The sequence below is a fragment of the Sorghum bicolor genome, chromosome 10, assembly GCF_000003195.3.
Source record: "Sorghum bicolor cultivar BTx623 chromosome 10, Sorghum_bicolor_NCBIv3, whole genome shotgun sequence".
Lineage (NCBI taxonomy): Eukaryota > Viridiplantae > Streptophyta > Magnoliopsida > Poales > Poaceae > Sorghum > Sorghum bicolor.
In genome coordinates, this window is record NC_012879.2 from 816,153 (window position 1) to 843,857 (window position 27,705).

The 27,705-nt window shown below is 41.3% G+C and overlaps 3 protein-coding genes and 2 long non-coding RNA genes across 8 annotated transcripts; 2 read left to right on the forward strand and 3 right to left on the reverse strand.

Annotated features, from left to right (window-relative positions):
• On the forward strand, positions 403–4,586 carry LOC110430954. Its single transcript, XM_021449229.1, has 6 exons — positions 403–412; positions 524–580; positions 814–885; positions 1,422–1,492; positions 1,696–1,821; positions 4,271–4,586. Exons 1-6 carry the CDS (start codon positions 403–405, stop codon positions 4,376–4,378), a joined length of 444 nt encoding a protein of 147 aa, XP_021304904.1. The 3' UTR covers positions 4,379–4,586.
• On the reverse strand, positions 9,281–15,959 carry LOC8066897. Of its 2 annotated transcripts, none has more exons than XM_021449085.1 (3): positions 15,804–15,878; positions 11,977–12,326; positions 9,281–11,772 (listed from the first exon to the last, which is right to left on the reverse strand). In XM_021449085.1, the coding sequence occupies exons 1-3, from the start codon at positions 15,808–15,810 to the stop codon at positions 10,444–10,446; spliced, it is 1,686 nt and encodes a 561-aa protein (XP_021304760.1). In that variant the 5' UTR covers positions 15,811–15,878; the 3' UTR covers positions 9,281–10,443. The 2 variants fall into 2 exon arrangements, with proteins under 2 accessions (XP_021304760.1, XP_021304759.1); XM_021449084.1 differs by having other exon boundaries at positions 9,282–11,772; positions 15,821–15,959.
• Positions 18,104–18,719, forward strand: LOC110430797. Its single transcript, XR_002448160.1, has 2 exons — positions 18,104–18,251; positions 18,329–18,719. It is a non-coding gene; the product is annotated as an uncharacterized LOC110430797 (long non-coding RNA).
• On the reverse strand, positions 20,608–23,504 carry LOC110430796. Of its 3 annotated transcripts, none has more exons than XR_002448158.1 (5): positions 22,905–23,504; positions 22,341–22,492; positions 22,067–22,270; positions 21,250–21,351; positions 20,608–21,174 (listed from the first exon to the last, which is right to left on the reverse strand). It is a non-coding gene; the product is annotated as an uncharacterized LOC110430796 (long non-coding RNA). The 3 variants fall into 3 exon arrangements; XR_002448159.1 differs by having other exon boundaries at positions 22,406–22,492; positions 22,905–23,473; XR_002448157.1 differs by having other exon boundaries at positions 22,067–22,492; positions 22,905–23,476.
• On the reverse strand, positions 23,557–26,986 carry LOC8067918 (putative disease resistance protein RGA3). Its single transcript, XM_021449231.1, has 3 exons — positions 26,340–26,986; positions 23,674–26,213; positions 23,557–23,600 (listed from the first exon to the last, which is right to left on the reverse strand). The coding sequence occupies exons 1-3, from the start codon at positions 26,666–26,668 to the stop codon at positions 23,557–23,559; spliced, it is 2,913 nt and encodes a 970-aa protein (XP_021304906.1). The 5' UTR covers positions 26,669–26,986.

Consider the following 27,705-nt stretch of genomic DNA (forward strand, 5'->3'; position numbering starts at 1 on the left):
ATTCAAACAAGGGTTTGAGTACATCAGATATACTACAGACACTTGTTCAAATCAAGGGTCTATGATTACTACAGACGCTCCTTCAAACAAGGGTCCGTATTATAACCATTATACTACAGACACTTATTCAAAACAAAGGGTCTATAGTTACTATAGACGCTCCTTCAAACAAGGGTCTATAGTTAGCATTTTCTACTGCCTAACCATATGTGCAGCTTTTCGCCTGCACTATACAGGACCGGCTACTTTAACACAAATAGCAGATTGAAGTTTAATTGCTCAAAGTGTGTAGCTCCAAAAGCGAATGTGCATATATATACCCATTGGATGACCCCCGCACAAACAGTGTGTGTGACGATCCAACAAGCTAGCTACAGACTGCTACTAGCTGCTGCGTTCACAATGGCCCCCGGTGAGACCCCAAACATCGATCATATTTACGTCCAGCAGTTTATAAACGACGTACCTTCATATAGCTATTTTAACTCTTGTTTTTCATTCATCCATCGGGTTCGTTCCACAGGTGCAATCGTAGACAAGGATGGCGTTAGTACAGGAAAAAAGTTCAAAGAAATAGCAGGTACGCACGCATGAGTGAGCTTGCTGATGATTCGATGTTCTGTTTTTTTCCTTTTAATTTCAACCTTAAACCGGTGAATAATTATTACAAATAAAAGACCGCCCCAAATCTATATATAGTCGATCTACCCATACAGCAGTATGTTACCGGGTACGTACACACACTACCGGTTTTTATTGCGCACAAAGAAAATTTCACTCATTATATATATGATATATATTGTGACGATGCAGCTAATATATTGTACCGGTACCAAAAGAAGAAGGCGGACAAGGGTAAAGCGAAAGGAAAAGAACCTGTTGCAGGTATTTTATTTTATTTTATTTTATTTTATTTGTTGTCACTACAGGAAACCGGAACTTTGCCGAGTGTCATATGCTTTGCCGGTCGAGTGTCAAAGAAAAGTTGCCGACGATTTTGTAACTACGGTTGCTTTGCCGAATATCTCTTGAGAGGGCGTTCGGCAAAGAATTTTTTTAAAAAAAATTATTTCTTTGCCGAGTGTCTTCCTAAGAGGCCACTTGACAAAGATTTTCCAAAAAAAATTCTTTGTCGAGCGCCTCCCAGGAGACACTCGGCAAAACTACCGTCAGTTACAAAATCGCCATAACGGCAACTTTCCTTTGCCGAGGGCTCCCGGATAAAAGACACTCGGCAAAGAACTCTTTACCGACAAAAAATTTGCCAAGGGTCCTTTGCCGAGTGCGGCACTTGGCAAAGGTTTTGTCGAGTGCCGCAGTTACTCGACAAATCAGCTGTTTCCTGTAGTGTGTACAGAAGTGCACAACAAATTAAAGATATGCTAGTGTTTTATTTTATGTCTCTTTTCAATCCTCAACAGAAGGGACGCAGCCTGGTGTCGTTATCTTGAGTGCAACATATACTGTTGCCATTGAAATTGGGGATGGACCGGTGAGATCGAACGTCATGCTATTTCTCCTTATATATAGTCCTAGCACAACAAATTTTTTTGCGATCATAACACGACAACGAAATTAGAGCTATAAAAACAAGCAGTAGTGCTGTTGAGTTGCATTTTATCAAATATAATTATCTATAACGCTCCTGTGTGTATGTTAATTAGTAACAAGCAGCTGTCTTTGTTGTGGGCTTAGGGCAAACGTCATCAACACATTGTGCAGCTGGTTAATGGCAAAGGATACCCTGATGCTTCGAAGGACGACACAGTCTCCCTTATTTTCATTAACGATCCACCAGCAAAGGTCTCCGACCAAAAGCAGGTATTGCATGCATGACAGCTGACACACAACCGTAAATCCGTCATTTTGTTTTTAGAAAAATTTAGAGTACTCGGAAATAATGAGAATCCTTCGGTTGGAAGATCTAATGGTTCATAAAAATTAGGTGGAACTAAAGATGTGTGGCGCGACTTATTAAAATTAATGGGCCCCTAATAATCCGTTTAAAATTAAATTAGATGGGTACAACAATAGTACCCATCATCAAATGCAGCCTAGATCGAGGTTCACACGTGTGGTTATTTGGCTTCTCTTCTTTGGGGGCGCCAGCAGCTGGTGGTCATGCCGTCACTCAGAACATGCTAACTCTCGCTGCCCATATCACCCTCCCTACTCAGGCTCCCCGATCCACAGTTCTCCTCTAGTTCTACTTAATGAACTACATATACAAAAATGAGAAAAGGAGCACATCTAATTAGTTCTTTCATGAGTTGAACTAGAGGATAACCACAGATACTCATTATTATTGGAGCGCCACCCCATCTTTAATGTGATGCTAAATTTCAGTTGGGAAACAAATACTCCAAAATGAACTGTCGTCAATTCTACTTGGAGCATCTATCTGACTTCACTATAGAGACTCCTCACTTAAATTGACCATCCGTTCCTGCATAAATAACATCCTGATCAGTGCAATTCAAATTGATGAGTCCATGTAGCCGGAAACACACATTAGGTATGATCTCTATTCTATGATTGAAAACAATAATTTTACCAAATATAAACACTAGGGGCATATGTTTGGTTCTCTTTGCTAAAATTTTAGCTAGCTAAAATTATTTTAGCTACTCTTGGGTGACTAATATAATGGAACTAAACTATTTTAGCTCCATTTAGTCAATGTGTTTGGAACTTTAGCTACTAAAGTGACTAAAATTTAGCTAGCTAAAATTTAGCAAGGGAAAGCAAACAGAGCCTAGGTCTTATAAAAAAAAGCTGAACACTAGATTCAGTAAGAGCGAAAGAAACACATAGATTCAGGAAAAAAAATCTATAGCACCTAAATTGTAGGAAAGTTTATCTTATACTCCCTCCATCCCAAATTGTAAGTCATTCCAAGAACCTTGTAAAGTCAAAACATCTCAAGTTTGACTAAAATTATAGAAAAAATTTTAAAATTTTGTGGCATCAAATAGATATATTATGAAAATATAATTAATGAGTAACTTAATGATACTTAGTTGATATCATAAATGTTACTATCCTACCATATAAATTTGATCAAACTTGAGATGCTTTGACTCTCCAAGATTCTTGAAATGACTTACAATTTGGGATAGAGGGAGTATATGCTATCTCCTACATGATATGTTTAGATACACCCAAAACCCCAAAACTTTACAAGATTCCCCGTCACATCGAATCTTACGACACATGCATGAAGTATTAAATATAAAAAAGAATAACTAATTGCACAGTTACTTGTAAATCACGAGATGAATCTTTTAAGTCTAGTTACTCTATAATTAGACAATGTTTGTTAAATAAAAACAAAAATACTACAGTGTTATAAACAAGCCCTATAGTATATGACAGTGAGCTAGTGCTCTGTACTGTGTGTGTACGTGTGCTACTATGCTGCTGGATGGTCCAGCATGCATATATATTGACTACGCGTACGTGATAGCAGCTATATCCTATTCTAGCTAGACATCCGTGTGTATGAAGAATGATTACCGTACGTACACACGCAAATCAATCAAGTAAATAATCCGGCCTATTTGCCTCCATTCACTCTCATTCTAGATTTGCCACCACCCTTCGATTGTTGAAGCATTCTCCTTTTCTCGTGTTTCTTCGTGGTTGCTCCCATTAAATCATTCCAAAAACACACCATTGATGAAACCCGTTGTGACATCGCACGGTCCCAATATATTTATCTTGGATCCGAACATGCGTGGTCGAAGAAACCCATTGAAAAGCTCGCTAGCCAAACATTGCAATGGATGAGAACTTTGGTCGCACCACGACCATATGGATGAGTGGATCAGACCTCTATGTGCATGTGGTCAATATACATTCATGTAGTCATACGAGGGAGAGGACCACATATAGGTCTCGATTGGTAGAGCTAGCTCTCATCGTTCTCTAACCCATGTATCGTTTATGCATTGCTCTATGAATAGTGTGAAAATAATACATGTATCCGAGAAATTAGAGCTGGTAGGAGTTTTACCAAACGGAGCCATATATATAGTAGACTGGCAATACTACTCATTCTTTGTCAGTGTCAGATCTCCGGCCATACCGACGGTAATAGCATTCTAGTTCCGATTGTAGTACATGTGGCAACCCGTCAAGCCTTTTTTATAATATCATTGATGATGCACGCATTATTGATTTCGCTTACTCATGTACTTTGAATCTTTTGAGCACGAGATGAATTTAACTTTCTGATTTGTTATGTCATGATGTTGTACTGCATGCACAGATGCAAGACACAATCGAGAGGCTGAGTACCCACCTCGAGGGCGTAAAGCGGATCTTGGAAGACGCTGCTGTGGGCGGGCCAAGTAATAAAGTTGCACAATTAAGATAATTTGAGCAATGTCTTCGTCTCATTTATCTTGTGACATACATGCATCCTTAGTTTCAAATTATAAAATATTTTGACTTTTTTAGACTCGTAGTTTTTACTATGCATCTAGATATATATTATGTCTAGATACATAGTGATGCTATGAATCTTAAAATGTCAGAATGTCATCTTATAATTTGGGACGGAACATATATGTTCCAGCGTTCCCTGCAAATACTTATTATGTTTGTGTTCATTTATGTTCAGCAGCCTTTGTTAGGGCCTAGCTGCTTCTTAATTATGCACCTTGTTGAGTCTCAGTTTCAGCTGGATCAGTTGTTGTCCTGTGGTTGTATCCAGGCGTAGAGGTGGCCTACATAACTTGTTCACTCTCATGTCATAATAATAACGTCAAAAGTGTTCAGTTCTGTGAATAAGTGTGCCCCCGCATCAGTGTTCTTATGTCAAAGTAATTTTTCTCCATCATTTATTGGAATATGATGCATGGGTCCAGCCAATAGCTAGGATGTGTGGAAATATCCTTCTCATGTTTTGCAGGATAATAAAGTCCCCTACCTCTTGCCTGCTAAATAATACAGCTAGCAAGTCAACCCGTGCAAAGAGAGGGTATCACCACCCCGCTATTTTATAGGCGGCGGAAGTGGGTGCAACATAGCGAGGGAAATGATATGAGGAGGGGAGGGGCCGCTACAGTGTGGAAATGCGGTGTTGGGGCCACCACTAGGGCAGAGAGGGGAGTAGAGATGTCGGGTCACAAACTTAGGCATGCCGACAATGGCGGCTAGAGAGGATATTGGGGCACGACCGAGTTGGAGGAGTAGAGGAGGGGCTGGGGATCCGACACACTCAGTCTTCTTGGGTGGCTCGGTCCGTGTGGGGCAGGGTCCTCGGTCACGCGGATGCCCAACATCGGCAAAGGGAAGTGTCGGAGGTTGGGCAAGGATTTGACGAGTGGGGTTAGTGAATGGAGGAGGGCTGACAGGCCAGGTCTAGTGACAGAGGAACCACACAGACCCTTGGTGTCAGTGAAAGGGTGAGGGAGGCGTTGAGGGGACATTGGATGGGGCCTGCCTGGTAGAGACTTAGGAAGAAGAGAGGGGCCGGGTCCGTTGTCAGCGGTGGAGGGAGAGATGAGTTGTGTTGGCGAGCTCCTGCGGCTGGGAAGCTGGGCCGGCCTGGCAATGAGAGGTTGGAGGAGGGAGCATGCGGGGCTACTAGCCTGCATGGTAGAGAGAGGGAGGTGGCCAGAATCAGGCCACGGAGAGGGAGAGAATTTGTTACTTTTTTCTCTTTTGTTTTTTAGTAAATTCGTTTGAAAATCAAATTCAAATCTTTTTTAACGCAAATCAAGTTTTGAAAAACTTTTTGAATTTTTTTGTAAACTGAAGGTTAACACTAAATTTGGAAATAAAGTTTTGAACTTGTTTTCAAATAAAATTGAAATACTTTATTGTGGAAATAGAATAAAACCTATTCGGTGTTTATAAATTCATTTTTCCACATAATAAAATTAATGCAAAGGCATTAATACAACATCCTCAAATTAAATTATAAAATTTTGAGAAAAAATACATTTTGCACTTTTAAATTTATCAGCCTATCCAAATCTTGGAAAACTTTAAGAAACTTATACAACTATTTATTTTACTTAGGGTTTTTTATTTTTAACCCAAAATAGAAATTTTAGGGTGTGACAAGGTCTCTCTTTTTCGCCGACAAAATGGCTCTGGCTGTCTCAACCGACAATAATGATATCACTAGCTTTGATCCATCAAGACTGTATAGTGACTCCTTCACCCTTGCAAAAGATGTAATGCAAGTCTTCTATGCAAAGGATAGCGCAAAAAGCGGGGTGAATGAGGAAGACTACATGGGTAAACTATGGAAGACTGCATAGACCTGCCAATCTATGGAGGGAGCAAACTATTAGTCGGAGCTACTTTAAAAATTGAGTTGTAACTGAGTGTTCGGTACACCATACATTGGCGATCGGTTTCTGCCTCCTCGGCAGCCTCATTTTCCACTGTCTGGCCTCAGTTGAGCAGTAAATCAGTCTTAAGGAGGATAATTGTTGCGGAAAACAGTGCCATTTCTTCTCTTCTAGAGCTGCCAACAGCAGAAGGCAATGAACATGCATGCTATGCTGTTGTTGTGGAATTGCATCGACCTTGATTGCAGTAGGAATCTCACGTCGGAGGAATATAATATAATTATCAAGTGTGCCGAAGAGGATGTTTTTAATTGGTAGGCAGATGTTATCATGTGTGTCAGGGGGTGGATGTTCACACTTTATAATTAGGTAGGAAAAAAGAGTAAAAAACACAATATATTGATGTCGAAAGTGGGAGGAGAAATAATGCATTACATATCTCCTACTATATACAACTAAAAAGAATAAAAATAATTAAGACAATTAAATGGTATGACATGTTGGCGTCGCTTCGTCTCACACGTGTGATCCCGCGAGGCATCATCGTCTTCGGCCACGGCAGCACGGGAGGCTGCTGCTGTCGCCGTCGTTGTCGCGTGCCTCCGCCAGCCGCTGCTGCCTGGTCGTGGTGCTGCCCACCACATTAAATCGGTGCCATGAGTCCTCGACGGCGCGCGTCCAAGGAAACTGTGCACGGCTCCATCAAGGAGGTAACTGTCATGCCCTTTTGGTGGAGCCTGAAGATGATGACGCGTGGTTTCATTGTGCCAACCGACGACGAGCCCGCCGTCAAGATACTGTGCCATGCATCGCTTTACCCAATTCAGCTTTCTACCATGTCAATTTGATATCTTGGGAGGGTTCCGACTTGCGAGCTTGTTCCTGATTTTGTGGGGATGCGTGCAGGTTCTGGTGTGTGTCCGACAGTGAGCCAGATGGTGTGGACAACAAGGATCTATGGTTCGTCCGCAGGACCGCTCCAGACTCAGTCACTATTCACAGTGGATGGCGTCCTCGACGACAGGGCCTTTCAGGTATATTAGCATAACATGCCCAGTCATGCATGGCTCTAAACGGATTTAGCAAATTGGTGGCTGATGCGGCATTCGATTCTGGTGGGATTGTTCATGATCAGGATTCAGGAACTAGCAGAATTATTACCTTTGTTGAACTGCTAGCAAAATTCCACAAAGGAGGAAGGACATCTTAAGAAGTCTCTTTCAAGGCTTGGGTGTGTAAATCGGTAATTGCTTCTTTGATATTTTTTTCCGCTTTCAACTTGATTCAGTTATGTCAATAGTCCAAGATCAATAGTTCATCATTTCTTTTTATTTTTCTTGGTGAATAATGGTGCTCATCTTATGACTTACGCATGGGTTCGGCAATGAACTTACCAATCCTATGTACTGCACAGATCCAAAAGAAGTGAGAGGAGGGAAGGGACTCAGAACTAGAAAAGACTAAAATTACGGTGAGCTATTCCTTTCAGCCATTTTTTCCATAATTGATTTAAGGGTTATATTGTGACACCTTGTGTTCTGATGACATTCAGATAGCTTCTCCGATTATTTGGATTCTCCGCCACTGTCGTGCGAGCGTGGGCACAAGCTCCGCCAAGGCCTTGCCCTCTCCTGTCCTGGCCGTTGGCAAGCCCTAGGAGAGAGGAAGAGACTCTTGCTGAGAGGAGGAAGAAGAACAAGGCTGTGATGCTAGGAGGTAGGCACGTGAACATGGGTAAACCAGATTGCCAAGGTTTCTTCACCACAACCTTTTCATGCCTGTCAATTTTAAAAATTCATGTGCATCTCTTCAATTGCATTATGAAACCCAAACTCTTAATGCATTTTTCACTGCTTTTACCTAGGAGTAAGCTTCCATAGTCTACGGAGCATGGTTGTTATTGGATATATTTTGTTGTACTCACTTTATTTTTTTAGACGTCGTTAGATGCATTCTTTCTGAAGCTATGGGCTTATGGATAAGGTTTTAAAGAAGGTATAATGAATATTGTGATTCTGCAAGATGTTCCAAGATGTATGCTTGTGATTCTACATTAGAAATTATTTGCTGAAAGATTACAAAGTTTCTCCCATGCTTGATGTGGCAAGTTTTTTTTTCACAAATGTAGTCAGTTCACTATAGGAAACTGGAATTGCCTTGGCGGCTCCGAATTTCCTTGGGGGCCAAAATCAAACCACCAAGGAAACGATATTTTTCTTGGCCGTGCTACTCCACACTCAAGGAAACATATATTCCTTGAAGGTTTAAGTAAGCCGCCAAGGAATATGGGTGTTTCCTTGGCAGTTTCCAATCACCTCCAAGGTTGGCAGTTATTCTCAACGGCCAAGGAAAATATCCATTTCCTTGGCTGTCATTCTAAACTGTCAAGTAAACTATCATTTCCTTGAGGGTTATTGAATTTCCTTGGTGGTTGGTAGCCAAAGAAATGCTTATAAGTATTTTGGTGACTCTGACTGAAAAAAACAAAAGGTATCCAAAAGTCCTAAAATTTGGCATGAGATCATAATATGGTTGTATTATCTTACCATAAAATTTTCAAATCATATTAACAATGTTGGACTATACATTATTCATAAATGGATGTATCGCTTACATAGCTACATAAGTTGTGAGATATGTATCCATTTTTGAACAATATGTATAAGACCACTTTGTTAAATCATTTGATTTTTTATGAAAAGATTATACCCCAAAACCATGTTCTCATGTGAGTTTTTAAAAATTTCTAACAAAGTTTAGATATTATTAATTATCTTGTGATAATTTAGAGGTAGAACCCTAGCATCGCGCCCCTTTCGTCGATGGTGCTGGCGCCCCCCTCCTTCCAGCGGCATGACGAGCAGGCCACGACTCCCCTCTGCCGGTGCGCCCCTCCAACCCTAGATATGCTTTGGGGTCGATATGTCCCTTTTAGTAATGAAGCATTAAGGAGGTCTAGAGAATGTCAAAATCAATAGCATCAATGGCATATTTATATAGAGATTGTTTGGTTCATAGCGCACACCAGCCACTTAGCTGTGGTGTCATCGAAGACTTGTGGTGGAGAATATGTCTGCCACACCTTGGCATAAATTTCTACTATGAAATATGTGCATGTCCAACCTTAAAGCTGAACTAAATAGTTGCCTTTCCTCCGTGGCGTGCCTTTCCTTGAGTGTTAGAACCGCCAAGAAAACTAATTTCCCTTAGCTTCTATCCTTGAGTGTGTTTGCTTGACGGTTTGTGGTCAAGAATTATTTCCTTGGTGGTTTAACCCCTTTTCTTGGCGGTTTTTGGCACTCAAGGCAATTCGAGATTGTGGTAGTGGTTTGTTGCAACATATATGTGTGCACATGTGCTTGTTCTTATTTTTTGGGTTGTGTGTTTCAAACCCAAAGCTCAATGATTTATAGTAAACCTAGTGATTGCACTGTAAGAGTAAAAGATTTCCTATTGGTGTTATATTAATAGTTGTCAGGAAAAATATTTTCTATCGGTGTCTATTCTTTTCCCTGTCAGGATATGCTATATTGGATAAAAAGATAAAAACCTTGCTACACAAGATGAAAAGAAAAAAAAAGTTATTTCTAATGGTGAACCAATAGAAAAATGGCATGCTAGCTCTAATGTAGAGTTTGTGAGCCTGCAACACCGCGCTTTCACGAACTTTACTTTTTGAATTAAATGTTAGTTTAACGTCGGTATTTAATTTTATAATATTTGTTATTTTAGTATAAAAGTTTATTTGTCTCATAGCAATGCACGGGCATAAATCTAGTTATTAGAATAAAATAAGAGGTGCATGAAATCACAATATATTGGTGTCACTTACTAGTTACTACATATCAGAATAGAATAAAAGGTGCATGAAATCACAATATTGGTCAGAGGTAATAACACACACCAGTCCCGCTTACATATTACATCTTAGGATAAAATAAAAGGTGCATGATATGATATTGCTTGGAAAATGCTCCCTCTGTTTCAAATTATTTATAAGACGTTTTGATTTTTCTAGATACATAGCTTTTGCTAATATATATTTAGATATATACTAATGTTTAGGTACATAATAAAACAATGCATCTAGAAAAACTAAAACATCTTATAATTTGGAATATAGAGTAGTAATAAGCTAGTTTGTACCCATGTGGTGTGGTGCCGGTGCGACATTCTGTGGGTGATAATACGAGAGAACTTGGTAGACTGCACTGAGCAGTCCAGCGCCAAGAAGAATGATAGCTGAGAAAACCCCGAGGAGAACCGATATATTCCTGCAAGTTAAGTAATTGAGACGGATCCATGATAGAACATTGTGCTTTCGACTTGTGTAGCGTTTGTCCAGATGCTGCCAGATGGGCTTGAGGTAGTTTGATTTGCTGTTGCTCCTGTCCAAGACGACGGCATCGCAGAGTCTGGAGAAGTCCGCCGCGACACTCTCCGGCGTGCTTAGGTGTCTGTCGATGACGCCTTTGGCCTCCAGGAGCTCCACATCCTCTTTGGTGCAGGCTATCTGCGACATGAAGAGACAGTAAGCCGTGACGTAGGTGCCCAGCAGCCGTGGGTGCTGCCCCTCCAGCGCCATCAGGTTGAGCAGGATCGTCCAGGTGTCCCCGTCGATGCGCAGGCAAGGGATAATGACGTTGCGTCCCTTGATGCGCACGTCGAGCACAGAGAGCACAGCATCAGCATCAGCATCACTGTCGTCGTCGTCGTCCCCAAGGTCTCTTCCCTTGAACTCGACGTTGGCGTACATCCGGTAGTCTGTGGCCCGGTGCCACTGGCCTTGAGCTCTTCTGTCGCTCTTCCTCATCTCGGATTCGGGCTCTGATGATCCCGATCCCGATCCTGATCCTGCAGGTGGTTTTTTATTATGTGGTTTCAACAATTTGTGCAGCAGGTGCAGGAGATGGAATATAGCAGCAGTAGTCTGATTCTGAGGTGGATCATCCACCACCAGAAGCTTGGAAGCGGCGGGGTGGCTAGGGCTGATGCACATCCTGTGCTTATCCAACAGGAGATGCGCACGGCTGATGATGTCCCTGCGAGCATATTCGGCGGTGGCGCATCCGGTTACCTGCTTGAAGATCTCCTCAAGCACCAAGAACGGAATCTGATTCTGCAATATGTACCAGGTGTCCCGCACCACCAGGGCATTGCTGGCATCCTTATTGTCGTCACTGCCACTCGAGCTCGAGCCTTCTCCCTGTCTCATCCGTCCCTGTCCCTGTCCCTTTGATGACCCCGGTGGTGCATGTGCACTCTGGTACTGCTGCTGCAGCGTCTTTGCACTGACGTACTCAGTGAGGAGGTAGCACCCATCAAATAAGAGCATCCGTGCCAAGTCCTCCCGATCACCGGTCCAGCAGCTCTTCTCCGTGTAGTCGTAGTGCCCCGGGGAGGCAGCATCAAGCTGTTTACTAATTTCCATAACCAAAGCGTTTTCCAAATCGTTTGTTCGTCCCTGGAGTATGTCCCAATAAAAGACTCATCATTCATTACATATATACATATAATATTTTAGGCAAGCAGAGATTATATATATTCCAAGACAGAGAGGGAGTACTAAAGTACGTAGCTGTAAAAAAACAAAACACACACTACATCCAATCCAAAAATAGAGAGAATAACATATGTGAAATGACAGGACACACACACCCACCCGTACCTCTGCTGGCGGTTTATTAGCAGCAACTATTATGAGTAGTTGGAGATATTCCCGCCCATCGTCCATCCTGCTGCGCAGTTGGGAGGAGGAGGAGGAGGAATCTCGGGGGTCGTAGTACGGGCCGATCCACACATGGCATGGCTCGTATCTACCAGAGTTGAGGGCTCGTGATTCCCGTGTGATCTTCTTGATAGTAGGGAATGCGACGGTGGTAACAATACAATTGCTATCAGAGTTGAGGGCTCGTGATTCCCTTGTAACCTCCTTGATAGTAGGGAATGCGACGGAGGCGACAATACCATTGCCATCAGATTCCTCTTGGATTTTTGGCGCCTCTATATCACCTTCGCCTACATCCACATATATATGTGTCATTGTTTTTTTATGTTTGACATGAGGTGAATCCATATTTCTCCATTATAGACAATGGAAATACTACGTACGGTCATGATACCACAGTTCAAGATATGAAAGAACCAAAGCTAGCTACTACCACACGCTGAAGGAAACTTACAGTTCTACTTCTGTCTCAGAACTTAGCCGGCATACATTCATGACAAAAGTCTAGCCCAGAATTAAGCTAGGATTACCAACCCCCAGCAACAAGAGACAGAAACAGCACCACACTGCTGAAAAAGTGAAAAGAACTATCTGAGGCGTAGCTTTGTGTGATGCATTTATTTTTTGGACCAATGATATATGGATTGAACTTTGAATAAAAAAGAACTAGATGACAACATGTATTTTTGAGTCAGGAGAGAACCACTAGCCAGCTCTAATATAACTTCTTCATGTAATATTAGCTTTTAACACATAACTCATAATTGAAGCATCGCATGTCAGTGTGTGGACGAAACTAGCTATTTATTTGTCAAGAGGTAGGTTTTCTCTTTCTTCTAATAAAATATAAAATAAAGCTCTAAGTTACCATTAGAGAGGTGCCTTTGGAGCGTCTTCAACATATTTTTATTTGTTGAGAAACAGACTGGTTTTTGATGGCATTGAAGCTAGCTAGTTTCAGTAGATGGCTGCGTAATTTTAGAGAAGAAGCTTCCCTTCAATCTCATCGAATTGGTGCTCGCATAGAATCCTTGTAAGAGCTTAGCTTGATCCTTTGTAATTTTTTTCCGCTTGTTCTGTTGTTCTTGTTGTTTAGTCCCTCCTTGTATATCCTATCCCCTCCCCTCCCCCTCTGTGCTGTAAGTCTCCTGAACTCCTTTTTTATTGTTTATGAACTCCCCCACGGTATTTTGTGTCAAAAAAAACATATTTTATTTGGTCTTCTATTATTAGTATAAGCATACTTTATTTTCTTCTCCTCCAACAGATTGCCAATACCTTTTTAAAATGAATAGAGGGCAGGGGATGGATCTCCTACATTTGACGGAGAGGTGTGGGTATAGAGTACATAATTACTTAAGGGCCTCTTTTGAAACGCATGCATGATCCTCTAAATTTCCTATGTTTTTATACATCTATCCCATGTTAGTTCAAAATAATTTCATTCGTTTTCCATGAGATTTACCACTAAAAGCATAGCACCGTTAAATCTAAAAAAACATAGCGCTGTTAAATCCTAAAATAATTTTAGGAAAATACGAGCACCCATACCAAGTCGAAGACCTGGACCCTGATGGGCAGGTTCCACTCTAGAAATATTTGCAACAAAATAATTTCAATTTTTCATTTAAAGTTAGACGAAGACAAACTTTACACAAAAATTATATAGATTAACACGAACTACAACTTTGTTGTTCACATTTTTTTTAGCATCTGTTTATAATCTCAAAATTTCATTTTAATTTCTATGATTTTGAAATTTCATGTAAGAATTTCTGAATTATCTTGAATGTTGACATGATGTAAACAACTTTGTAGTTAACAATTTTTTTTAGTTGAAGTTTTTAGAGTTCCAAATATGTGTTTCAATTTCTTAGATTTTTGAAATTCTAAGTTTCAACTAACCTTAAATGTCGATCGTCATGGTTAACACTAAGACCAGTCTCAATGCATAGTTTTATGGCATAGTTACCAAGACTATAAACTAGGAAACCGAGCCATATAAGTTTTATGGGGATGAAACCCATCTCTCATCTGATGAAACTCCTTCGTTTAATGACCCTGTCAAGTCAGCAATTTTGCTTATGTGGCACTTTGTTTATGTGCATTACACTTTCATGAAACATGCATTGAGGCCAGTCTCAATGGGAGTTTCATATGAGTTTTATTTGCATTAAATAGGTTGCCACATAAGCTTTTTTGATGACATGACAGCGTATTTAAGAAGAGAGAGAAGAAATGAGTTTCATCTCTTGGCACGATTACCAACTCTCTATGAGTTTTGGAATTAAATGTCTATGAAACTATAAAATGAAACTCTCTATTGAGAGTGAGTGTTTCATCCAAGTTTCATTTTATTTCACATGACATAGCAGTCTTAGAAACAACGCTATGAAACTCCCCACTGAGACGTCCTGAGAGTAGCCTGAATATGTAGTGGTCGAAGCACATTAAATAGGAGTATATATAGGAGTACGCTGGTTAATACTTAAATAGGAGTATAAATATATAATTAATTATCCTAGAGAGCACTGACGGAGGCGCCCTAGTAGCTGGGTGGGGCCACTAGCCCAACAGCAGGCGACCCACATGAAGGCCCAACCGTTTGTCCAACTGATGCATGGTAAAATCTCCAATCTCCATCGGCAGCTTCTCGGCGTTGTGGCAACTACCAACGCCCACCGGATCCTACCAACGCCCACCGGATCCTCGACCTCGAGCGGCCCAGCGCAAGGAGCAACAGTGGGTATGCAGCGGCATCGCAGATCGCAGCCGCCGCCGCTGGATAGCCGGCCACGCGACTACGCGAGCAGGAGGCAGGAGCGGCCCTTTCAACAGCCGGCCAGGGCCAGGATCGGAGTTGCGAGCAGGAGCAGGCGGCCACGGGTACGGTGCCGTGTAGCGAGGCAGCAATTAAACCGTAGCGGCAGGCCGGCAGAGCGGTGATGGCGATAGAGGAGACGAGGACATCTTGTGCCACTTATCCTTTTTTTCTTTTGCCATATTTCATTAATTTGTGTGATGTAGGTTTTTTGTCAGATTTGTGTGATCGTAATAGGTGAATGCAGTGTGATTTTGTCTATCTGATTTTTTAGTTTAATTTGTCGTTAGAATTCGCCCCACCTAAAAAACATTTTCTCGGCATAACTATATATATTATATATATAATGCTACGAGCGGGCTTGTTTTGATGAATTTACTCCACTCACATACCCGTAAACTTCCTCCATTCAAAATTATAACATGTTTTGGTTTTTATAGATATATTATTTTTATTATGTATCTAGACATCATAGCAAAAAATTTAAATTTAGAAAAGTCAAAACGTCTTATAATTTGGAATAAAAAGAGTATAATTAATCCACTTGAGCTTATTTGGATGCGCTCCTATATCTCCTCATTTTACGTGCGTTAGGTGGATTGTGCTAGAAATGAACCCCAATCGACTCCAATATATGGATTAGGATGTATGTATGGATACGACTGCATGCAAGCAAGATCTAACTCGATGAAGAACGACAACAACTAGGGCTCTGGGTGGTGTGCAAGCACATGCATGGAGAACATGTTTGTCCATACAAATTCTTTCAATGCATGCAATAGTATATATCAGTAGAATGGATATATAGTAAAAACAAAATATTCAACAAGAATATATGCTAATAGGTATATTTGTAGTGCATATACAAATAAAAATGTGTAATATGTTCATGACACCAATACACACGTATATGGGATAACATTATATTCTGGAAGTACGTACGTACTGCGCATATATATGTACCTTGTTCTTCTTGCGCCATGATCGACTTGACTCTATACGACGACGACGTAGGACGATGGTGTACACCTTGCACTCATCTGCCTACTGCTCTGCGTGCTGGTTATTACTATTGCATATATATATGCTAACATAGACACACTTTTGCACAGTATATATATGTAATCTCTCTGAGATCTACGCAGTATATATGCGTGGATGTCCGATCATGCACACACGTGAAAGCTTATGGGCACAAAATTAGTGTAGACACAACTAGCTAGCAATAGCACAGGATCGAACTTAGAGAAAGCATACATACTCCTTTTTATGCCAGCCGGGTGCTTTTAATTATTTGCATGCATGCTGCGGGAGTCTATGGAGAGAAATCTAAAGTAAAGTCGAAAAGCTAGCGTTTAGTATATATATGCCAGCCGGGCGCCTTTAATTATTTGCATGCACGCTGGTAAAGAGGGGCACGCATGGCATGCAGAAACGATAACGATATATATATGTAATTGCTCACTGGAAAATAGTGTACTACGTACTACTCCCTTCATCCCTCCTATATTATAAATCATTTTAAGAATCTTGAAGAGTCAAAGCATATTAAGTTTGACTAAATTTATATGATAAAATAATAACATTTATGATGTCAACTAAGTATCATTAGGTTTTTCATTAATTATATTTTTATAGTATATCTATTTGACGTTATATTTGTAATTTTTTCTATAAATTCGGTTAAGCTTAAGATTTTTTGACTTTTTAAGATTTTTGAAATAACTTACAATTTGGAATGGAGGGAGTATATATAAAGAGACCTATGAGCATGCAACTAAAGGAGAAAGTTGTCGTCAATCATGGATGCATGTGACTCTCGATCGTCGGCAGCTCATTCATAGTACCAGATGAATTTAAATTTGGCATATGGTTTCTTTTTAGCGTATATCTCCTTAGTCACTAGCACGACCCTAAAATGACTATGATAAATGGATGGAGGGAGTAATATATAGGTTTAGATTGTTTTGATGCACAAGACAACTCTTAGTCTCATATTGTGTCAGATGTCTAATTTGCTTCAAGCATGAAATTTCACCTCAAATTAGAGTTCAAACCATGAGAACTTCAAACATAAAATTTATTGCATATGCAACCGCCCAATATTCTAATTCTTTGCTAGAGATGGACACCGTAGTCTCACGCATATGAAGGACAAAGACACTAGATTGTCGCTATAGGTATAGAAACCAAAAGTGAAATACTGAGAGTCAGGGTAGCTAGCTTAGTCATCGTCAGAATAGGCGGTGATAGACGACGACACACCGACACTGCTGAGGTGAAGCTGGGACATCTAGGGTGCCCTTCACATAACACAACATGACAATGGGCAGTAAACACTTAGATTATCAAAAAGTTTTTGGCAAAGCTCTACATGTCAAAAGAAAAAACTCTTGGAGTAAAATTGACTAACACATGATGATAAACAAAACATTAGGGACATACATGAAAATTAAATTGTATGAACATATTAATGTAGATGAAATATAATATAATTATAAAAAATATAACAAAACATTAGTATGTATAAGGCAAAAATTTTGGCTTTGAGTAAAGCATATTCTTTAAACAGAAATATATATTGTTGCGGACATAACGGATGGTCATGGCTCCTTGGAACAAAATGATTAGGATACTGAAATACACATAATAAAAAGCCTAGGATTATGCCAAAAACATGATTTAAATGTATAATCAATTATATTTGGAGAAACATATCATGGCACATGTATGTATTAACAGCATATATAGAGGTGAGCTCAGGAGCCGTTAGAATATAGCTATTGGAATATAGTGAATAGCAACGTTTCGTTTTGAAGCCGTTGGAAAAACAGAGCTGATTCAAATATAAATAGTCATTAGAATATGTGGTTCGAGGAATATAGCATTAATTTGGTAACACAGTTTACATATAAATCAAAATAGTTGGCTCGCTGGTTATAGTTAAGTTATTAATAGAAATATAGGTAATAATAGAGAATTGCTCCAGTCCTCTTCTCTCTAAAAACTTGCACACATCCCAAAGCAATTTATCTAACTAGTTACTATTATTTTTAATTGTTTTTCTCTTGATTCCCACGTGAATCCAGCCCGTGTGACGACCACATATGAATCCTAGCATGCCAACTGGGCCCAGACCATTCTCCTCAAAAAAAAAAAAAAAAAAGAAACTGGGCCGAGACCATTGATGGGCTTTTCTCCTCGACGAGATCGACGGCCATCGCTTCAGACTTTTCATTGCTCCGCTCCTCTCGTCTCCTCGCCGCCGGCTCGCGCGACATCGCGACGGAGGCGGAGCCCATGGCCGGCCGCCGCCGCAGCAGGCGAGGAGCACGTCGGGCGCAGCAGCCCCATCGAAAGACGAACCTGCACTGCAGGATCCCGCCGATCCCAGGTCCGTACAACCCTCCATTTCTTAAACCCTTGATGCATTATTTGTCTCAGTCTTTTGGTTGGATGGATACGGAGTAGACTCGGAGCAAATGGAGAACCCATAGTGATTGGGCTATGCTCTTAATCCTGCAGTACATAGTGATTGGGCTATGGTCTGAATCCTGCACTTGGTGTGTTATGAAAACCTTTTATGTTCTGTTGCTTCATGCTATTTTGACCGAAGTCAGCAAGTGAAACCCCAACATATTTTTTTTTTCATTTTTTGATAATGCAGACATGTTTAAATTCGCTCCCACGGAGAGTCGAACCTAGGTCTGATGGTGCTACTCAGGTGCTCTAACCACTAGGCTAGAGGCCCTTTCGCGTTGCTTCATGCTATTCATCCTGAGGACTTACAAATGAAGCAAATTTAAATACCCCTTTGTTGTGATTCTGAAAATATTACTAATTTAAGTTTAGTGGGTTGATATGCATCCTATTATGCTGGTAGTTCAACAAAATGGAAGGAAATCATTGTTTTCCTTAGTGTATAGAAAGATCTTGTTATATTTCTAACAGTTTATCACAGTGCTCTCTGCTTTCTTTCTTCTGATCAACACGTATTCAATTCCTTGTGTTTGACAAGAAAAATGATGTTGCAAAAAGGCCATCTAAAAAGCCCTGGTATGCCTTGAGAGAGAGCTGTACCTCGTCTGTCGTATCCTGCCCCAATGTCTGGGCAGATCTACTTGAATGTCTGCTTCACCAAATTATCGCTCTCCTTAGCTCATCCAATGACATCATTGCTTTTGCTGCAACCTGCCGCTCTTGGTGCACTGCATTCGCATCCTTCCCATCTACATTGAACTGCAATGTCCCACCTCTCTGCCTACAATCTCACATCCATTATCCTCAACATGGCCACAGCCGCATCAACTACAGTCTTTTGCACAACTGCGAGTGGCAGCTCACTGATCCTGTAAAGGGATCTTCCTGTCACTTGTCGCCACCTCACAACCATCCAAACCACATACACTATTTGGGTTGCTCATATGGTAATCTTATATTCTCCAACTCGAATCAGTGCCTCCATGCATGTAGATGCTTTTGGTTTTACTACCATGAGGCCTCCCAAATTGAATTCCACAGGCAAGCATGAGATCTACTACGGAATCCTTGATGGTCCCCTCAAGTCACCCAACTCGCATCTCTCCCTTTGCTCAAGATCATCCATTTTCCAGTCAAGTTGGGTCTAACTCTTGGTTGGAGCATCCTCTGGATATCCCAAGCATCTTTGAAATCGTGTTTTTAGAAGTGAGATGTTTTCTAGGGGTCACTTGGATGGGCTCCACACCATTCGCTTGGCACCTCAACTAAGCATACATGAAGTAGATATTGACTGGAAAGAGTAGAGAGTACTGGAGAGAAGATAGTATTGTGAACTGCACTCTGATGTATTGGCTGGTGGCATGTGGTGACATGTTTCTCATGGTTGACCTCTCAATGAGCACTGATAGGCCTACTGTCTTCTTTAGAGTTTTCAGGCTTGATTTCTCCATCGTACAACCTAAGTGGGTGAAGGTGGAGAATTTGGGAAACCATGCCATCTTTGTAAGCTTTGATCAAAGGAACCCGACATTTTGCTGCACGGACCCTGAAAGATGGGGAGGAAAGACCGAAAGAGTTACTGTATTTATGGTGTCACCCAGTCTAAGAAGAATGATAAACCTTGGACTGTGGTCGAGCTTGGTCAGGCAGTGTCTGGTAGAAATTGGAGGCCCGCTGTGTATCCTGATGCTTATCCCTATGACATTCCCAGTCGACCAGATAACCTTTGGGTGTTTCCTAGTTTGGTTTTATGATGTTGGGCTGTGAGCATCTTTATTGGTTTTCTTGGAGTTTTGGCAAACCCTGTCAAATTTCAATTATTGATCTCTTAGCTAAGTCATTTTGATGTAATATTTCCTTGACTTGGCATGCCATATTCTCGTGTTCAAACAAATTAAATGTACTATAATCCAGTGCAAATGGTAAGCCTAGCCATAGTTCTAGTTCTTTCTGCGTTGAACATTTGAGGCTTTGAGCACTGATGTTTGCTCGGCTTGCAGATCTTTCTAGATATATATTGTCCATCCGGTCTTGTTCATAAGGCATCTTTACATGTCATGTCCCCTAAAGTACACTTTGATTATTTTTTAAAACTTTTGATTATTCGAATCTAATAGTATCAAGTTTGTATTACAATAATAGTCAAAAGCTGTTAGCCAAATTATTGGTCAAAATTAAAAAGATTGACGTTTCACCTACCTGAAATGTCTTGTAAACTGGACTAGAGGGAGGAATGCGTACTAGTGGATATACTAGTGACTAAATGAATCTGTTCTATGGTAACAACTTATATATTAGAGTATATATATGCTGTTGATGTATGGTAGTTATCCTCTCCCTGCAGTCAATGTGGGAAAATAATACATCATGGTTGGGACTGCTATCTTATTCAGAAATTATGCAATACATTTCAAAAGGAAAACAATAGGACCAAGAAATGGAGAGCTAGCCTGGAGCTCTGTGTGCTAACTTATGCTGAAACTCTGGGAAATACAAGAAAACAGAAGGTCCAAGAAATGGTGGAGATCAGCTAGCCTGGAGCTCTGTCTGCTAAATAAATTCTTCAGCTTGCAGCCTATAAGACTTAGCTTGCTCTCTGCTCAAACTCAGGGCCTGCGATCAGCTCCTTCATTGCAGTAGCCCTCTCACCTATGGGCACTTTATTATTGGAAGATTAGCTTTATTGGAGAATACATCCTTTTATCAGACGACTTTACTCGCTCACTAAGAAAGGTTATGCAATACATTCTTGGATTAGACGACTTCACTGGAGATTAATTAGCTTCAGAAAGGGTGCTGCAAGAACGACCAATCATTTGCAGAGGCTGGCAACGATACTACGAGGAAGTCAGCAACATTGGAACTTCAAAAAAAAAAGGAGAGAAGTCATCAAGCATGCTGATATTACGAACCTTTGGTTGCAACTTTCATCTAGTCCTGACTCGATCTGAAGCACGCCAGCTTACTCATTAATGTTGCAGTTCTCCCACCAGTAGGTACTGGCTGTGCAGGCCCTGATCATACATGATGTTACAATTTACTCATGTAAATAAATGTGAAATTAGAGACATTGAAGGTAAATTGCCATAGACCGTCCAAGTATTATTACTATTATTATATTCTCCAAAATTCGTATGTGAGGGCCAAAAAGTGACATATTATACAAAGATGTCTATGTAAATACTAATGTCCCGTGTTGATTCCTAAACTTTCCATGTACGTCGTACGATATTTACCCAACTGTGTATCAATGCGTGGACTTCATGGCTCACTAGATCTTCTGTACATGGTTGACTAGATGTTATGTACACATCATTAATTTACGGTTTTTTTATTAAACATCAGTAAATCATGTCACGTATATATTCTAATACTAGAATGATTAAGACAGGAGTAGCGTTTTAGGCAATGTAATAACAATCGAGCAGCTGGTCATTTATATTAGGGCCTTGTTTAGTTCACCATAAAAATCAAGAAGTTTTCAAGATTTCTCGTCTCATCAAATCTTTCAGCACATGTATGAAGTATTAAATATAGACGAAAATAAAAACTAATTATACAGTTTGCTTGTAAATCGCGAGATGAATCTTTTGACCCTAGTTAGTCTATGATTGGACAATATTTGCCACAAACAAACGAAATTGCTACATAGCGAAATCTAAAAAATTTTCACATCTAAACAAGGCCTAGATTAATTAAATTGAAATCAAGAAATTGAGTAGAGATTACCTCGAAGAAGATGGAGGTCTAGATATTTCTTCTCCAAGTGATCCAGACGTTGCTGTAGGCTCGGTGGAAGCTGCTTCATACAAGTACAGCTTCTAATACGAAGAAATCGAAGAGATGAGTATGCTTGATGAGCAGGCCCAGTCGGTAAGGATTCCAGGCTTTGGCATGACGAAACATCGAGTTTTTCTAGTGACGGGACCTCTCCTGACAGGGAAACAAGACTCTGACAATTCGAAATCTGCAAGGTCTTGATGGACGGAGGAAGGTTGGCAACCTCTATCAAGCCACCGCACCAATATATTTCTAGAGATTCTAGGCATGGAAAGAAGCAATGATTACTGCCGGTTGATGATGGCTGCTTCACTACTACAGCTGTAGATGCTCCATCGGACATGGACTCTTGTTTGGAATCAAGCTCCACTTGCTCTGGATGGATGAGATACAGCACACAAGTGTATAGAAACAATGTTTTCATGGTTAGTGTGACATGCCAAAATAATTTGTATATGTTAGAACGGTTAATTATATTTGTAAGTAAAATGGCCCAGCGAAATATATAACTGTAAATAAGAGAGAAAAAAAGTTCATGATTCTGGATCCCGGCCGACCGCAAAAGTCGAGGTATATCAATTACTCCTGGCGTTAATTTGCAGATGGTCCAAATGTGCAATCCCAAAAATTAAAGAATTTAGGTGGCACAAATGCGTAAGTAGAGGTACATGCATCTTGGGATAACTGATAGAATGATGATTAAACCAAGAGTAGCGTTTTAGGCTCCTCTCTGTTCATTTATATTAATTAAATTAAAAAAGAAAGCAAGAAACTAAGTAGAGATTACCTTGAAGGTGGTGGTTCAGACGTTGCTGTAGGTGGGCTCGGTGGAAGATGCTTTATACGAGGACAGTTTAGAATACAAAGAACTCTGAGAGATGAGTATACTTGATGAGGTCCACTCGGTAAGGATTCCAGGCATGGGCACTCATAAATTCTAAGTTCTTCCAGCGATGGCGGGGCCTCTCCTGGCAAGGATACAAGACTGCCACAAACCGAAATCTTCAAGGTCTTGATGGACGGAGGAAGGCTGGCAACCTTAGTCAACCCACGACACCTTTCTATTTCTAGAGATTCTAGGCATGGAAAGAAGCAATGATTACTGCTGGCTGATGATGATGACAGCTTAGCTGTGGATTCATCCTCATGACCGAATGCCGCCATGGACTTGAGACTCTTGCAGTCCCAAATATGTAACGTCTTGAGAGGTGCCGATATGTTTGGGAGCTGTACCAAAGATTCACAGCTATATATTACTAGGGACTCCAGACGTGGCAGGAAGGTTCCACTACGTTCTGGCGCAGATTGCTCATCAGAAGCTTTTTCCTTCGTGTGCCCTGTCAGGTTGTCGCACCGTTTAATCTCTAATGTCCTCAAGGATACCAAGTACTGGAACAAACTTTCTGGCCAGTAGACTAGACCATCGCACCCATCGATTTTCAACTGTGATAGCTGTCCAAAGTAATTCCATAGCGCCGGTGCACTTGAGTGAGAGAAGAAAAGGCTGCACCTACTTAATACCAGATCTCCCAGTGGGGAGGGTGATTCATGGTCACGTACCACAACTTCAATCGAATTTTCTTCTTTGTTATAATCTGAATTGTCTGACGCCTTCAGATTCAGACCGGACAATGAAGCAATATATCTGCTAGCTGCCTGTAGGGATGCTTCTTCACTGCAGTCCTCTAGGTTTAATGTACTTAGCTTTGGCGCTTCAGGAAAAGTAGTCAGCCCTGAGCACTTCCAAATTGTTAGTTTCTCAAGCTGAGGAAATGTTACTTGTTCTCCTAGAGTTCCATCGACTGCCTCCCATCTGTGAAACTTCTTCAAACCATGTAAATCCATTTCTCTCAATGCTGGAAACGTGGAGCGGCACTCGGTGTCATCTTCGCCAGAAGATTGTTTAACAACCACCGACGATGCTTTTGGTAATGCTGTGAGGCTTCCACAATCCCTGATCCTCAGATACTCAACCTCGGGAAATAGCGGATCTTCTCCTTGCACCTCATTCGTGTCCCACCACGTCTCAAACTTTGGCATATTCTCCAAGGCCATCCTCTTCAGTTTCTGAAACTTGGAGGGAGCACCACCGCTGAACAAGCAATGTAAATTTGGCAGGCTGTGTAAGTCAAGAACTTGGAGGGACGGTAACTGCCAGAGTGCAGGAAGATTCTCGAGATTTTTGCAATTTGTTAACAAGAGCTCCACCATGCCTTGCAGCTCAAGCATCCATGTTGGAGTACCACTGCTCCAATAGAAAAACATCCTCAGAGCCTTCAACCCGTCACGAGGTCTGAGACCTTCCAGCACCTCCTTATCTGTTTCCTTGTCATGATTGTCAGACCATTTTAATGTTAGTTCTTCCAACCTTTTCTTATCCCAAAGATTTGCTGCTTTTGCATCTGCTCCTGTCGCATTTTCGAGCCGGCTTAGCTCTAGCTTACCACCTAGGTCCAACTTCTCCAGCTCACCCAAGTTACTGCATCTCGAGCCAGTAGCTGCTACAAAGCATGTAAGCGTCTGCAGGGACGTGAGGTGTCCGAGGTTTGGAGGCATGCTCTTTAACTTCCTACATCCATGAGTGTAGAGGTGACGGAGAGCAGTCATATACTTCATTGCCTTTGGAAGATTTTTAAGACTTCTACAATAGGATAGGTTCAATGTTTGCAGATGGTACAGGATGGTAATGTCTTCAGAAAGTGCTTCAATATCACTTGCCGAGAGATCAAGATACCGTAGGTGATGAAGATATTTTGGCTCTAAGGATGAACCTTGTCTGGTCTTTAAGGCTCGCACAGATCTGCAGTATTTTGATAAATGTTGCACATCCAGTGTTCTGGACCAGTCACATATCAGTGTCTGGATAGCTAGAGATCCTTTCTCTCGGGAATCATTCACAACATTTCCTGGGATATCAACTGACAGAAATAAATGACGACCAGAGTATAGAAAATCCTCACTTTGGCTCAGTTCGGTATTTAAAGTGGCACATTCTTTTCCCATAGAATCATGTGCAACATCATGCATAAGGTCATGGATTCTACAACTGATTTGCCTGTAAAATCTGTCTTGCCGCACCTCCTGAAAAAATGACCTTTGAGCCAGCTCTTTGAAAATTTGTTTACCAGTGACTTCAGGGCACACTCCATGTTGCTCTGGGATGAAACTATTAGCCATCCATAGTCGAATCAACATTTCCACATCAATCTTGTGATCTTTGGGAAACATAGCGCAAAAGGCAAAGCATTGCCGCATATGTGGTGGCAAGTAATTGTAACTGAGCTTGAGTATTGGTAAGATTCCATTTTCCTCATCACAAATTGTGCTTCGATTTAATACAGCCTCCCATTCTTGCACGGTATTCTTAGTACGCAGCACAGACCCCAATGCTGTAGCAGCTAAAGGAGAACCAGAACATCTCTTCGCAACATCACCAACCAAGTTTTGTAGCTCCGTTGGCACTTCTGATGGTGAACTGAATGCTCTAGTCTTAATAATGTCTTCTATGTAGCTTTCTTCCAAGTGCTTGATCTTATGGGCTTTGATTGTCCCCATGAACCGAGCAATATTTTCATCACGAGTTGTTGTCAAAACTGAGCTACCGGGGGCACCATGATGAAGGTAGGACCTCAACTTATCCCACTTGTTGGCCTCACGGTTCCATACATCATCCAGTATGAGGAGGTACTTCTTCCCACTCACTGCATTTTTAAACTTTTCCAATGTTGAACCATCGCTCGTTTCTTCCAATGCTGAACCATCTCTCGTTTCACAACCATTCTTTTTAGCCTCTTCCACTATTATTTTAAACAGGGAATCCACATCAAAGTTTTCAGACACACAAACCCAGATCCGAACCTGGAAGTGCTTCTCAATGGCAGAGTCACTGTAAACAAGCTGCGCTAATGTGGTCTTGCCCATCCCTCCCATTCCTACAATGGGTAGGACTGTGAGACCCACATTGTTGCTTTGGTCAAGCAATGCACTAACAATCTTCTTCTTGTCTTCGGCTCTTGATTCACTAGCAATATTCATAGAATGGCTTGGGATGTAAGGATCTGTCTGCCTCCATTTCAAGGACATTGGTGGTTGTGGTTTGAATTTAAACCTAAAGGTATTCATCTATGCTATAAGGACATCAATTTCTTGCAAAATCATGCAAAGCTTGTTTGCCATTCTATAGCGGAACACAAAACGATTGTGAGAAGGGAAGAGCTTTATGATGTCCATACCAAACTCCTTGTAGTGCCCCTCTGCCTTGGCCTTGCGGCGGAGTGCCTCGTACTTGAACTCATCAAGGACATCATTCGCCTTGTAGGCCACGTTCCGGAGCTCCTCAAGCCAAGCTTTTGCCCCTTCTCTGTTTTTCGCTGCCTGCTCCTCGGCGTCAGTGATGACATCGAGGACGGCAGGCAGCTTGCGCTTGAGGAGCTTGTGCTGCTCCTCCATGCCCTCCATGACCTTGTACTGGTCCAGGAGGATGCTCGAGGCCTTCTCCTTCACCATGGACACCAATGGCCCGACCACCATGGTGGCCAGTACCTCAGCCATCGGACGCCTCAACCTCAGCACTGGACACAGGGGAAGGACTGTTGCTGGGTGGTGAAGGGAGTGAGTCTGAGCAGCAGTTTGGAGGAAGATAGAACTATTGTGAGCACTGGCATCCTAAGGACTTCCTAGGGGTAAAGTAGCTCTGCTTGTTTCGTTGCAGCGACCAGAAGGCCAGAACATAATATAATATAGAAGTATATAGAACGATGTATACAAATGGCTCGCGGCAACTCCCTGTACGCGACGAGACTGGAGCTTTGTTTACTTCCTTCCTAAAATTCAAAATTTTTCAAAATTTATCGTCACATCGAATGTGTGAAGGCCTCAGAAAAAAATGAGGCAAAAAAAAACTAAAAAAAAATCTTCCCCGAATACCTTCTTTGGCTTTCGGGGAAGAGACTCTTCCCGAGTGCCAAGCCCATAGCACTCGAGGAAGCCAACATTTTCCTCGAGAGTCGTCCCATAACATTCGGAAAAGAGCGCCTTCCTCGAGAGTTATTTTTAGCACACAGGGAAGATTTTTTTTCATTTTAAGTTAAAACGGCACCGTAGTTTGGACCGTCAAATAACACTTTTCTTCTCCGATGCCTGAGTGCGGCTCTTCCCTGAGTGTTGCACTCGGAGAAGAGGGCCTTTCCCTAGTGTCGCTCTTCCCCGAGGGTCAGGTAGTCTACGACACTCGGGAAAGCCTCTCTTCCCCGAGTGCAACACTCGGAGAAGATTGGCTTCCACGAGTGTCCGATTTTTGGCACTCGGGGAAGCCTGCGACACTCGAGAAATTTTGATTCTCCTGCAGTGTTAGACGTATGCATAGAGTATTAAATATAGACGAAATTTAAAAGTAATTATACAGTTTGTCTATAATTTGTGAGATGAATCTTTTAAGCCTCGTTAGTTTATGACTGAATAATATTTATCAAATACAAACTAAAATGCTACAGTGTTCTAAAAAATTTTCTTTGAGGAACTAAACACAGCCTAGGCATGTGAGAGCACGTGTACTTTGCAATTTCAAGGCGTCGGCATGCTAAATAAGT